This window comes from Protopterus annectens, chromosome 14.part0 (assembly GCF_019279795.1).
Source record: "Protopterus annectens isolate FY-2018-M chromosome 14.part0, PAN1.0, whole genome shotgun sequence".
NCBI classification, from domain to species: Eukaryota; Metazoa; Chordata; order Ceratodontiformes; family Protopteridae; genus Protopterus; species Protopterus annectens.
In genome coordinates, this window is record NC_056748.1 from 624,422,358 (window position 1) to 624,437,529 (window position 15,172).

General features: G+C 41.5%; 1 protein-coding gene across 1 annotated transcript in view; it reads right to left on the reverse strand.

Annotated features, from left to right (window-relative positions):
• Positions 1–15,172, reverse strand: part of SIRT1 (sirtuin 1) — a 1,558,788-nt gene that overhangs the window by 1,306,536 nt on the left and 237,080 nt on the right. Inside the window, exon 2 of the mRNA XM_044056380.1 lies at positions 11,995–12,111. Coding sequence (XP_043912315.1) covers positions 11,995–12,111 — 117 coding nt within the window. The remainder of the gene's footprint in view (positions 1–11,994; positions 12,112–15,172) is intronic.

Below are 15,172 nucleotides of genomic sequence, written 5' to 3' on the forward strand. Positions count from 1 at the left end.
TAGAGCAAGAAATCTGGACAAAGTCATAAATAATGTGGGAGCAAAGGCAAAGGGAGGGAAAGGCCCGAAGCTAGGGACAATTTGTGGTACTCGCAACAGCAATTGCGAGCGCTGGGTAAGATTCCAAGAGCTCATTACAAGCATTGCCCCGATAACAGAAAAGTACCATCTAATCAAGCCTACTGCCAAACAGACACTATAATTAATTTCACGTTTGTAAGAATCTGGACTATAACTCTCAACTTCTTAGTGCAAAAAAATCTGGACAAAGAAAAAAATCATAGGGGGACAAAGCCTCAAAAATAGGGACAAATTTTAAATATTGTTATATAAACTTAGAAAGTTGCTATAATAAAATGTCTTGTGTTACTATGTATTTTTGAAGGATATCAAGACAAGCTCAAATACCTGTCATTATTTATGGAATTGAGTCCTCAGTGATTTGCCATAAAGATGAAGAAAACCACACATTTTTTATGAGGAACAGACCAAAAATATGAGGCAAAGGTCTGGACATTCTCTGAACATCTGGACAGTTGAAATGTATGGTCTGGATTCCTCTGCAACAACAGTTTATGTCTTCTCTATATACTGTATTGCCATTATGCAGCCAGTAGCCATTTGGAGTAGCTAAGTTCACTTCTGTATCTGGAATTACACGAAAATAATAAAACAAATCAATAGCATTAACTAACTTGGCTGGATTCGTAGCCCCACATTTCAGTTTGCCTAGCAATGATGTTGGCTTATATTTGTTTCACTAATTAGATATAAAAAGAACAGAGCAGTTGCCTTGTGCCGATCATACTTTGATTTGTTTTACTATTTTAAAAGAGGGAAAACACTAAATATGTATTATTCATCACCTTGGCTGATGCTAGGAATGGAGCATCTGTTAAAGAAGTTAAGTTAATGGGATCGCGTAATATGCGGTTGCGGTAACAGAAACTAATTAAAGCTGTTTTTCCCATCAGTTATCCAGATTTTTGCATCTTCATTTTAACATTTACCAAGCCCTTCTTAAATGTTTGATTTTTTCTGGTATTACGCCAGGTAATAGAGTTTCACTTGTCTTGTTGCTCATAAAGAGCAAGTTGAAGCAAAACCCAATGTAACAGTTTTAAGTGAATTGGACTATTATAGGTTCATAGGTAGATACTAGGCTATCTGCCCTAGGGCATTTATAAGCCTAGCCAGAGTGTATTTGGCTTCCGCCTCCCTATTAGATTAGCCTACTGTGCCTCTGTAAAGTAGGTCACAGAAGGTACCCTTTTAAGATTAGTTTACTGTGCCTCTGTCTAGCAGGGACACAGGAGAGATCCCAGGGGTGAATTTGCGATTTCCCATCCACGCGTCCAAATTTCGCTTGAAGAGGGTCAGCGAGGGGCTACGTCCAACATGAAATGGGATTCTATCATAGAGTGAGGGGAGCCTCTGGGAAATTAATCTGTCCCTCCAGCATGTCCTATTTATTTTTGTGCTGAGGTTTAGGTCCCTGGAGCGTGTAGCTCTAAGGGACTTGGATTTTTTGAGGTGGAGCATGTCCATTAATTCTGGGTTTGACATGGCTTTGTACGTCAGGCATAGATTGCCTCTGAGAAGGCGGTAAGCAACTGAGTAGAGCTGGAGTTTCCTTAGTCGAGCTGCATAGGACATCTGTTTGTAGCCCATGATCGTCTTGGTGAGGTATTTTTGGGGTCTCTCCAGTTGCTTCAGGTGTCGGGTAAGGTACATCCCAAAAGGGGATCGTTTAAAAACTGACAGAGTTTAGACCTTTTCTCACGTTAAGTATTTTTGGCTTTGACTGAAATTGTGTAGCATAGAAGTTGAGAAGTTAGATGCACTAAAACACTGGTACATTAACTTGCTGATAACAATGCTTCAGACTTGATTTTTTATAAGAGTTAATACACTAGCAAGTCCTTGGCTCCGTGGTTTGACCTGCAAGCGTTGTCATGGCAAGATTACAGAGAAACACGCCAGTAATATACTCGATCGCTGCTACTTTGTTAGCATTTGTTCTGGCATCATTCATTTTAACTGTTTGGTAAAGGTATACTCTTACTTACAACTTTACCCATTTATGTAATAAAACAGGTTACATGCAATATCGGCAAAGGAAAAAAACACAGACGTCTCAGGATAATTTAGAAGTTGGTAATGGCAGTACTTCATACGAGAGGATATGAATAAAAAGGATAGTGCAGAAAAGGGCAGGACAAAAGTAGTAAACTTTCAAATGCATGGCTATTTTAAATCTAATAGGAACACAGAACCAAACTGTAGTTCACACAGAGAACTAAAAGGGGAGAGGAACTGCTGATTTACAGGATATTCTCAGTAATTTGACACTGTGGGTAGAATTAAACATGACGTAGTTAAAGTGGGTGTTGCTTTTGTGAGCTTTAATGTGGACCCGAATTTTCAACACTGGGATTGTCCCTTTAATAAGCCCCTGACTACTAATGTTTTTCCGCTCCTGCAGGACCCCTGAATTAAAACCGTGGCAAACAGAGCAGGAATCCTGCAGGTGAATGGCACACAAAACACAGCTAGTGTGTCCATCTGTTATAGACATTTTTTGTGTGCAAGAATCACACTTTTTAAAAACGGACTGTCTAGTTTATTTGGCAAGATCTTTAGACATCCTGGTAAATAGTCACAACCAGTACAAAAAAGACACTATAAAGTCTAGTCAAACTCAAACAAAACCAGCACTAGAAGAAAGACCAGTTTTTTTTTTTTTTGTTAATATAAAGGAGAAGGATTAGAGGAGAGGTCTCTAAGTTAAACGACAGACTCCTCTAACCAGAGGAGACGCCTCTAACGTAAATGGCAAAACCTTGGAGGTTTAAGGAATATCAGAAGAAAAGAGCCCTCTTACTAAAAACGGGCTGAACAACAAGGGGGCAAAAATGAATCCTCTAACTTAAACAGACTTGTTTAAGAAGAAGCTACATTTAGCCGGGATAGGTGAAAGGCCTGAAAGAACGACACCCCACACAGAAGCGGCAAAAACACAGTGAAAGAACAGTACAGTTGTGTACACTTACCATAAATGTAGATGTTAGAGTGTATTCACTGTTGCAGTCATTACATTTAGGGTAATTTGCTGGAAGGTTGCACTCAGTTAGCCTGAAAAACAAAGTCTTGGGTCCTGCATCGGTTGCTCTCTCCTCCATGACGTCAGGGGTATAAAACATGCAGCCGATGCCATTTTATTCAGTTTTTCTTGCCCCAGATGTTAGGTGCCCCCCCAAAGCGGGAGCGCAAAAAAAAAAAAAAAAAAAAAAAAAAAAAATTATATATATATATATATATATATATATATATATAAACAGCAATATATGTAAGTGCACTTTTAGCAACATAAACTTTACCTTCACCTAAAAGCAAATACACCACAAAGGCTTTAGAATATAGTGAAGGAAAGAGAAGTTATAGAAAAAGGAGGATGGCGGGTGGGTAACCCGGACTGCAATAGTGAATACACTCTAAACATCTACATTTATGGTAAGTGTATACAACTGTACTATGTCTGTGTTTCACTGTCGCAATCATTGCATTTGGGTAGAATCCCAAAGCTATGGATGGGAGGATGGAACTAAATAGCATTAGGAGCGGCTATAAGGACCTGCAAAACTGCAGTGGGAAAGACTGCCCTGGATTTGGAGAAGAGAGGCAAATGATAATGCTTTGTGAAGGTATGGACAGAGCTCCAAGTAGCAGCTTCTAGAATGTCTTTGGTTGGAACTCCTGAGAAAGGCTGCTGTGGTAGAGGCAGCCATGGTGGAACATGACCAGATTCCCTTGGGCACAGGTTTACCATGGTGTAAATAGCAGAAACGAATGCAGTGGTGTATCCACTTAGAAATAGTCTGTTTTGATATAGCCTTCCCCTCAGATCCTGAAGCAAATGCCACCAGTAGTTGCTCAGACTTAGAGATTTGGTCCTGTTTAAGTAGAATCTTAGTTGTCTGTGTAAGTCCAATGAATGCAGAATCCGCTCCCCCTTGTTCTGCGGATTTGGGAAAAATGTTGGCAGATGAATTGTTTGGTTAAGAGCCATACTGGATACCACCTTGGGCATAAAGGAAGGATTGGTCCGGAGGGACACCCTGTCCAGGTAAAATGTAATAAAAGGCTCCACAGCCATGAGAGCCTGTAATTCTGAAACCCTTCTTGCTTAAGTGATTGCCAAGAGGAAAGCTGTTTTCCAAGATAAACATTCTATATCCGCAGTAGCTGCTGGTTCAAAAGGAGGCAGGGTGAGTTTTTCCAGCACAAAATTGAGGTCTCATGCAGGAGTTGGTGATCTTCTGGGAGGCTTTAAATTTTTGGCTCCTCTAAGACACTGTTTTAGCAGAGGATGAGAATAGAGGAGACGCTCCGTGTTGTAATGAGCCGAGACGGCAGAGGCATGGATTTTTATTGAAGAAAAAGATAGGCCCTTGTCAAGCATCTCAGTCAAGTATTGTAAAATCTGAGGGATATTTGATTTTGCTGTGTCCGTTCCTTGTGCTTGGTTCCAAGCACAGAATCTCTTCCATTTATCAGCATAAGATTTTCTAGTACTAGGCCTTCTGGCTTCCAAAATAACATCACAGATTTACTGAGAGGTGCTGTTTGAATAATTAAATAAGCGATGCTGCAAGGTTCAGAGTTTGGAGCGGAGTGTGCAGAATTTGATTGCCCTGTGGAGACAGTAGAGGAGGTATTTGAGGCAAGTACCAAGGAGGGAGTTGAGACATACTCCTTAGAATTGGGTACCAGTGCTGGTGAGGCCAGGCAAGAGCAATCAGGATCATTTTTGGCTTTTCCTGTCTGACCTTTAGTAAGACCTTGGAGAGAAGAGGCAGAGGGGAAAGGCATACACGGATAGTTTTTTCCAACTGAAGGATAGGGCATCCACTTTCCATGCTTGTCTGTGTTAAGTCCTTGTGCAGAATTTGTCCAGTTGATAATTTTGGGGTGAGGCAAATAGATTTATGTCTGGGCTCCCCCATTTCTGTGTTACCATGCTGAAAATTTGTGGATCCAGTTTTCACTCGTGCGGGTCCATAAGATTTCTACTTGGGTCTGCCAGATTATTTTGTTTTCCTGGCAGGAATTGAGCTTGAAGATGTACTTGGTAAGTCAAAGCTGTGTTCCACAATGCCATGGCTAGTCTGCAAAGGGGGTAGGAATGTGTACCTCCCTGCTTATGTACCACATAACCGTGGCTTTGTCTGTCTTTATCAGTAGTTGCCCTGGATGAAATAAGTCCATGAAAGCTGTCAGAGCATTCTGAACAGCTAGCATCTCTTTCTGGTTGATATGCAGATGCATTTGTTTTAGGCTCCATATACCCTGAATGCATCTCCCAGTCAGGTGGGCTCCCCAAGCATAGTCTGATGTGTCTGTAGTTAGGGTTTGGGTGTCAAGGGGTAGAGTGAATGACAGTCCCTTGTTACGGTGACATGTCTCTGCCCACCAAAGAAACTCCTGTTGTAGGTAGGTAATGAGAGGAATCATGGTTTCCAGACTGTGACAATGTTGACTCCATAAACTTTTTAGGTACCATTGAAGTTTCCTCATATGCAGTCTTGCATATGGAATTAGTAGAATGCAGGATGCCATGAAACCCAAAGCCTGCAGAATTTGTCTTGCAGATAACTGGGTTTTTGTTGCCATCTGTTTGAAGTATGTTGTCAGTTACCTTTGTCTGGCATAAGGTAAGCCATCTGGGCAGTTGCTTTCAAGCTTGCACAGAGGAATGTAATTATTTGAGAGGGTACCAGTTGGGATTTCATTTTGTTTGTGTACCTAGGCATGTTAGCAGCCTTTTTACAAATGCCAGATGTTGAAGAAGAATGTCCTTGTTCTCTGCTTGAATGAGGCAGTCGTCCAGGTAAGGATACATTTGTATGCTTCTTTGTCTGCAAAATGCAATTACTGGTGCCAGGCACTTTGTAAAGGCCCTGGGCGCAGTAGATAAGCCAAAGGCAGTGCAGAGAATTGGTAATGCAAAAAACCTGCCTTGAAGCAAAGTTATCTTCTGCATGATTCCCTTATTGGGATATGCAGGTATGCCTCTTAAGTATAGAGTCATTAACCAAGCGTTCCTGCCCAGCATAGGCAATAGCTGTTGTAAAGTCAGCATTTTGAATTTTGGAATGTCCAGGAATGTGTTTAAAATCGATAAGTCCAGTATTGGATGCCAGGCATAGTCTTTTCTGGATACCAGGAAAAGCCTTGAATAAAAACCTTGTCCTTTTTCCTGTTCTGGTACTGGCTGAATAGCCCCCATATCCATGAGGGACGTAACTTGTTTCTGAGCCACTGCCCATTGATTCTGTGGCAGATCTAGGCAACCGTTTGAAATTGGCAAAGTATGGAAATGAAATCTGTACCCCTGGGATACTACGTTTAATACCCACTCATCCTGGGTAATTAACTGCCAATTTTGAGCATGAAATGCTAATTTTCCACCCAAGGGGGCTGCCAAAAGATAAGTGCTTGGTGAAGGTAGAGAGAAGTCACTGAGACTCCTTACTGTAGGGTTGTGCTTTGTTTCCTCCAGATTTGGAGGTGGAGGCACCCCATTGCTTTGACCTGTAAGAACCCTGTGATTGGTATCTACAGCCTTTTGAGCGCCTGGATTTGCCTTGAGAGGCTCTGTTGGACACATGAAAGGACCAATTTTTAGTGGGCCAGTGCCTACTGAACCTGGGTGGCTGCACTTGTAATAAATCTTTTACATTTTGCATAGATTTAGCTTTGTCTGCCATTTTCTTTAAAACCTCTTCTGCCTTATTACCAAACAGAGTATCATGCTGTAAAGAGGCATCCAACAATTTAGCTTTAACATGATAATGCAGATTTTGCTCTTTGAGCCAGGCATGCCTTCTAATCACAGATCCAGTAACTGCAGCCCTGCAAGAGGCCTCCAAGGAATCAAAACCACATTGCAAAGTATGCTTTCCAACCTGTTCTGCTGCATGCAATAATTCCTGCAATTCTTTATTTTCCACACAATCAGAAATCAACATAATTTTCTGTTTCAATAAGCCCATAACATGCTGTTGATATTTAAGCATATGAAACTGGCAGTTTAAGGCCCTAATTGCAAAGGTTACAGACGTATAAACCTTCTTTCCCCATCTATCCAGCGCCCTGGAATCTCTATCAGAGGGGGTAGAATTTTTGGCTGTAGAGGCCTTTACACCTTTCGGACCCTGTGAGATAGTCTCAGGATCAGCTGCAGGATTTTTGAATAGAAATTTGTGGGAGTCAGGAACCCTGTAATATCCGTCTGGCTTACTAGGAGCCGGAGGTAGGGAATCAGGAGCCATGCTTGATTTTGAAAATGCATCAAAATGTCTAATACAGGAGGCATTGCCAAAGGCCTATGCTGAGGAAGAAGGAAATCCCTGAGCCTCTTTTTTGATTCCGAGAAATCCTGACTCTTCCAATGAAAATGTTCCCTTAAAGTATGCAAGGTTTCTCCAAAAGAATAAACCTCAAGAGGAGATGCAGATGGGATGGATTCTTCTGCATCTGAATCCTCATAGGGTGGAACAGAAAATTCCTGATCAGAAGAGGAATCAGAAAAAATGGAAACCTGATCTGAAGATTCATAATCTGCGTCTTGCTTCGGCCTCTTAGCAGAGGGGTGGGGGTTGGGAACCCCTGATCAGGGTAATTAAGTCCTCAGCCGTGTTGATAATCTGTTTTTTAGGCATAGGGGCCTGAGCACGTGGCTCATGTGTCGGTTTTTTAGACTTAGATGTTTTTGATCTTGTTTTTGAAGCTAGCGTTGGTTTTACATAAAAATGTTGAGGCCTGAAAACACCCTCAGAAGTCAGTGCGTGCTTAGCGGCTCCGGACCCATCCAAGGGAGAGACATCCGCAGGTTCAATATTTTGAGAATCTCACGGCATACCGGACTCCGCATGGGTCTCGGTAGAGGCCTGCGACTCAAAAGCAGCGGGTATCAGGGGCTGCGAAAGTGCCTCACTGAGTACCAGCGAACCGGCGACTGGCCAAGGAGAATTTTCGTCGGTTTTGGAACTAGACGGTCTGTCTTTTTCTTTGCGTTTTTTGTGAACTCCGGTAGTCGGATTGGTAACGGACGACATTTCAGGGTAATTAAATCTGGATCCAACATATTTTGAAGCAAAAATATACAGACGCTTAGTGCGTTGGTTAAATCTAGCACAAAACTGACAGCAAGGCACATTATGATCTGGGCCTAGGCAAGGAATACAGTGCAAATGAAAATCCTTATGAGTTATTTGCTTCCCACAAGTAATGCAATAATTAACTTTTACTGACATTGGTAAGGAGCAAGAAAAAGTTTCCCCAATGGGGTACTTAGCTTTAGTTGAAGACTTCGGTTCTGAAACTCGAATGCGAAAATTTCAGGAGTCTTTTGACCGGCACTTGCGAACTGCTTCTGCTTCAGGCACCGTACAGCAAGAAAGACTGAATAAAATGGCATTGGCTGCATGTTTTATACCCCTGACGGCATGGAAGAGGAGACAGTAACTGACGCAGGACCCAATACTTTGTTATTCAGGCTGACTGAGGGCAATCTGCCAGCAGATTACCCTAAATGCAATGATTGCAACAGTGAAACACGAAGAACATCTACAACCACGCTTAAAAGGCACCCAAGAGAGTAAGATATTGAACAAAATTACATTACCTAAGATTTTAGTACTAGAAATCACCAAAAAGCAAAATATAAAACCACTTAGCCTGAGCCAGCAAAAAGGCAATCCCGATGCAGCAAGCTGCAAATGAGATCTGGGTAACTGCCGCTAGGCATCTTGGGATAGGGTGCAACCTTGAGCCACAGAAAGCTCTTAAGCTTTAGTATGTGGCAGAGTCGGTTCCGAACAAAACCAACCATCAAGAATGAACGCAAGATAGGACAACATAACATCAATAGTAACAAAAGAACCGAGTCACATCAGAGGTTTGGGAAGTCACTGCTAAGAAACAGAACGGCTGTAAAGCTTGGCATTAAATACAAGTTCAGGTTATGGTACAACAGAATAACTATGCAGAGATAACCATGTCAGCAGCCAGAAAGCAATTCAAACTGAAAACTTTACTGTGGACATTTTAAGAAATGGATTGACTGGTATTGCATGTTTGTGTTTTTTTTTTTTAATTAACTTCTGGGAACTGCTATTCAGAAGTGAAGAAACGTATGAGGGAACAATTTTAGTGGCATATCAGGTCGTGCTTTCTTTAACGTCTATTGTCAAGCAAAGTTAACTAATTAGTTGAATCCAGCCAAGATGGAAATGTGATACTCTTGCCAACTGAAGGAGGGGAGATGGGAAGACTAACGTGGCCAGGAATTGAAACTTGCAAAACTGGTCCTTGTAAAAAGTTTCAAAGAATGTGTAGTACATCAGTAAGAACATTTGTAAGACTCTATGCAGACTAGTCAATGACACATGAGCTGCAGACTCAAACTGGCAGCTTTTTTTCCAGGTGTTCCATTTTTTTAAGTGAATGGAAGTCTAGTCTGACAACAAATGGTAGAGCTGCTTATTCTTGCAATCTGTGCACTATGGGACAGATTTAACTTTCCAAGGAATCCCGATGTCTGCCCCCATGAGGGCAAACAATGATAAAAAAAATAAAATATTAGGAATGAGCAATTATTGTGCTGCAGGCAGCTTTGGGAGGTACAACAAATAACGTCTCCATTTTTTTTTTCTTTTTTTGCATCATTTGTCCATAGTGGTACTTTAAGGAATCTTGGCAGCAGACAGTCATGATCTAGCAAAGAAATCTGCCACCATTACCACTCTCAAATACAAAAAAAAGGCAATTTACAACTACTGCTCTAACTTCGAAAGATGACGCAACAGGATTTGCATTAGCATTAACCTTCTGAAGGTTATGAAGCAAAAATCTGGACAATTACAAATACCGTACTGTTGGCAGGCATTCAGATGAAAGGCATGGCACAGTGTACATTGCTAGAGTAACAGGATCTGAGTTAATAGACATATATTCTGATGGATTTGAAATCTGAAACTCAAATGTACGTCATTCATTAATTTGAGTCCTCAGATCATCCCAGTGACTTTCCAGAAAATCACAAACTTCACGAGTAATGGACCAAACAAATGAAGCAAAACTCTTACACTCTGAAATCCAAACAGTAGGGAGGTATGACAGTGTTCCGCAGATGTTTGGCCCCCCTCAAAACACCCAGATTACAGCTCTTAAAGTCTCTCTCCCCAATTAGCGTTTTTAAATACACTCTCCTTTTTTTTCTTTTTTTGATTACTTGATTATGGACGAGAAAGTAAGGAGCACAACAGGCTGTATACCAGCATGAAAAACCTATGGAAGACCAAGCAAACCAAAAGTCCGCCACCACTTTCTGACTTCAGTTTTCAATGATCTGCCAGCGCCAGAAATAGAGAAGAAATGGACCAAAAATATTAGCCAAAAATCCAGACATTCTGATCCATTTGACACACAAATTTCAAGACAGACAACCAGCAAAATTCAGTCAGCAGCAAGGCATCATCTAAGCTGGTCGGATCGCAATAGACCTCAGATCCGACCACTCCATAGTTAAGCACCATGGACCTTTTGAAGGATCTCAGTTAATACTGGGGGGTGGGGGGGGGGTGGTGAAGTCCCAATACCCTGCATCTTCTAATAAACCTTTCTTTTTTTTTTTTAAGGTTATCTTGTTTTTGTGAGGTAGAATGCAGAGGTTGAGTCTGCCACAGAAAAACAGTCACACTGAAGAGACTTCACCAGTAGCAAGAGAGCTGTCTCAAACGTAAAAGTCTGTCTTCTGCCTTCAACACTCAAAAAGTATTTTTTCAAATGACTTGCCAGAAAACTTCAATTTTATGAGAAAAATGTTAAACATAACCAGAAAGAAAAACTTTTTAAAGAACTAAAAGTTTTAAAAAAGAAAAATGGGTACAAGGGAGGGAGTAGGCAAGATTAAATCTTTAAGGAGATACAAACAGAAAGAAGAAAAAATACTTATCCTCCCAAGGCGAAGCTCAACAGCAGAAGACAACATCTAGACCCTAGAGTGGCCAATGAGATTTGAGGGATGCTAGAGGTTGTACATTATGGATAGGGAAGGGGCTCAAGAATTTGTTAGAGGCCACAAGCCAGTGTAATGCTGAGTTGGATCTGGACCCAAAGGTTGAAGATGAATGAAAACGGACATCAGATCACAAATTCTCCAAAGAAAAATTTCAATTACTTTACACAACTTTTCAAACTGACAGGAAAAAAAAGAGCACTCCCATTTTAAAAGAATGGCCAAATCTCATGACAGTCTGGTAAAATACAAACACTAGCTTAAAAATATCTTTCCTAAACAGGACAGTTCAAGAAAACATTTTTAAAATGTGGAAGGTTTTGCCCTAAAGGGAACTCATCTGTCCAGCAACAGAACAACACAAGCAGACAGTCAGTCCTCTAAAGCCCGCAGAGGAGTGCTCTTCAGCAGTAGGAGAGCTCGGAAGGGCTTGGCACCCACACCAGTCTTTAGTCAGCTTAGCTCGAGCTGACATGGTTTGGATGCATGGAAGGTGCACTAAAGCTTTGGAAGTTGTCTGGCTGTTATATTCTTGACTGGATATAACCCACGTAGCTAAGGCTACTGCAACAATTAAAGATATAATGAACAATAGTTTTTGTGCAGCAACACCCTAACTCTCTAATGCGACAGTATCACACTGAATGTGCATACCTGTTTTCTCGAAGTGGCATGAAAATTATTAAATGTGAAACAGGTGTGCATGATGTAACATGTTCACAAGATCCAACCAATTTCATTTTTTAGTGTTACAATGTATGCACAAAAGTAAAATTATTCTTAGTTTGATGCTTAAACTGTCTGGTTACTAATCAAGGTGACCTCAACTTAATTTACAAAGAAAACTTTTAAACACCAGTGGAAATGGGGCAGCAAATATAGCAATCAAGGTATTTTATGTAAATATTTACCTATTTCAGGTCTTGGAGTCCAGTCACTAGAACTTGCATGTGATGCTCTATCTTCATCATCACTTTCACAAGAATGAAATCCATTAGGAAAAAGCTCACTGTTCAAGAACACTGGTTCTGTTAAAATTAAACATGTAAATGATTAAAATCAATGCTCCACTTCAAACTAGGACCACAAGTTTTAATACTATAATCAAACAAAACAGTAGAAAAAAAATCACAATGCAGGACTTGGCTCAACTAAATGCTTCTGAACCTTCAACACCATGCAGTCAACAAATTATATGCAAGACAGTGCACACTGTGTTCTGAAAAGTGGCACTTTAAGATAAGCTTGTTATTCACCTGTCATCAGAAACACCTGTCATCAGAAACAGACGCAAGACATTTCAAATCTGCCATAGTGTTTGCATTCGTCTCCCCTCTCCCTCGCACAGAGCAATTTATAATTTTAAACCCATGAAAATACTTCACTGTTGTGTGTGTCCTGTTTTTGTTCTAGCATTAAATTACAGCCTAACAGCATTGAGAGGTGTTCAATGAAAAAATTAAGTACCTCATGTCAGAAAGGTACTCAAAGTTGCCTTTTCTGTAGAATAAAAATAAGTTATATACTAACCATAACTTGCCATCTGTGCTGTCCATTTTTACTCTTCAACTGCTGGGTTTGGATATGATCCTCTAATACGACTCGGACGCTTCTTCCAGCTCATGTAACACACTAACGCCTCCATTTCCCATAATGCCTTGGTCAGCTAACATACCTCAGATCTAGTTTGCTGCCCTTTAAGCCCCTTAACAACTAGAGAGCAGAAAATGATAAAACATAACATGGGACTCAAAGGAACAGTACTTCCTCCAGCATATTTCGATCCTTCCAAGAGCCAAACAAGGAGGGGGTTTGGTGGGAGGGAAATTGAGGAAAAATGAAAATGGATAACACAGATGGAACATTATGATGAGTACATAACTTATTTGATGTCATTTCCATTTACTCCTCAACTGCTGGGGCAGAGTCCCCATCTGCCTAAATCCCAGGAGGACTCTAAGGAAGGCTAACCCTTAGCACTGCTGCGCCACAGGTTGTTCTTCCTCTAGAGATCATATCCAATTTGTGGTGATCAATAAAGTTATGAGGATTGGCCCAAGTTGCAGCTGCACAAATAATCCAAACACGATTTATATAAAAAGACTGAAGTTGTCACAGACCTGGTGGAATGTGTTTTGTTGGTTTTGGAAAATACATTCCCAATTTTTCATAAAGGTAATGCAATCAATCATTTAACCATTTGGCTAGTGTCACTTTAGAAACTAGATTGATTAATTTTGATTCTGAAAAAGAAAACTGTCCTGATTTTCTCAAATTTTTGGTTCTATGTAGATAAACCATAACTGTCTGAACATGCAAAAGGTGTTACTTATACTCACCTTTGAGAAATTTGGGAAGATGACTGGAAGACTGATATCTTGATTAAAAAGTAGTTATGTACTCACCATAACGTTCCATCTGAGTAGGTACATCATTTGTCTGCAACCTGTGGGTATCGGATCCGACCTCGAATCCGAGCCAGCAGCTTTCCAAGCTCCAAGAGCCGAGCTCCTAGCTCCTCCCCCTACCCATAATCCCCCGCTACCAAACATATTACCTCAGATCAGTTTTTTTGCCTCACCAACCTGGTAACACAAAAAATCAACTGTAAAGGTGATCAGAAAATCCCGAAAGGTTCGGGGGATGGCGGGGGGGGGGGGGTCGGTTGCAGACAAATGAAGTACCTACTCAGATGGAACGTTATGGTGAGTACATAACTTCTTTATCTGAAGTAGTTACTTCATTTGCTCTGCAACCTGTGGGACAGAGTCCCCAGCTACCTTAGAAGAACCTGGGTGGTCCTTACGGAAGGATATTCCGAACCACCGCGGAGCCAAAAGAAGCCCTACTCCTCGAAATCACATCTAGTTTATAATGAGAGATGAATGTATGAGAGGAGGACCAAGTAGCTGCTGAACACATGTCGTCCACTGGAACCCTAGACCAAAAAGCTGTTGAGGAGGCTACAGATCTTGTAGAATGAGCACGGATACCAACCGGGGCTGGCTTGCCAGACGATATGTACCCCTGAATAATACATTGACCGATCCAATTTGCTACAGTCACTTTGGAAATGGTTTTGCCCATGGCAGATTTTGCATAAGAGACAAACAACTGGTCCGACTTGCGAAACTCTCTAATCCTATGCAAGTAGAAGCGCAGCTGTCTGTGTACATCCAATTTGTGCAATGTGTATTCTCCCATTCTGAAATTTTGAAAAAAAACTGGTAGATTTATCAATTTATATTTGCTTCTGAAGCAACCTTAGGCAAGAAAGACGGGTTAGTCCTGAGTGACACTCTTGTCTTTGTGAAAGATAAGGTAAGGAGGTTTCATACACAAGGCTTGCAGTTCTGAAACCCTTTTGGCCGAAGTAATAGCTACTAAGAAGGCCGTTTTCCATGACAAGAACTTCAACGGAACCGAGGCCGCAGGTTCGAAAGGTGGACTCGTCAAGGCTTGCAAGACTAGAGTGAGATCCCATGGGGGAACCACAGACTTTATTGGTGGATTTAAAAGAAAGATGCCTCGTAAGAAGGTTTTGCACAACTTTGTAGATGCTAAAGAACCTATGCCGTCCCTCACATGAAAATGGGAGATGGCCGCCAATTGCACCTTAACCGTAGAAGCACTTGCTCCCTGACGAAAAATCAAAAAGAGGAAGTCCGGAATGGTCGGAATAGGGACAGTAAATGGGTCCAAGTCCTTGTCTTTGGCCCAAATGGAAAAACGTTTCCATTTACTGTTGTAAAGTTTTCTGGTAGATGGCTTATGAGCTGCAACCAGAATGGCCTTAACGGGAGATGAGATACGGGGAGTCCTAGCCATTATTGGAACTGGATCGGCCAAGCTGCAAGCTTGAGGTTGACCAGGTTCGGGGTTGGGCAACCCGCGGGATGCGAGATCAGGTCTGGACTGGGATCCAGAATCCACGGAGGAGCCACACAGAGACTGCAGAAAAGGGAACCAGATCTGTCGAAGCCAGAATGGGGCTATGAGGATAACTCTGCTCCCCAACCGACAGGCTTTCTGAATGAATTTCATCATGAGTGGAAGGGGGGGATAAGCATAAAAGGAGCCCGGGAGGCC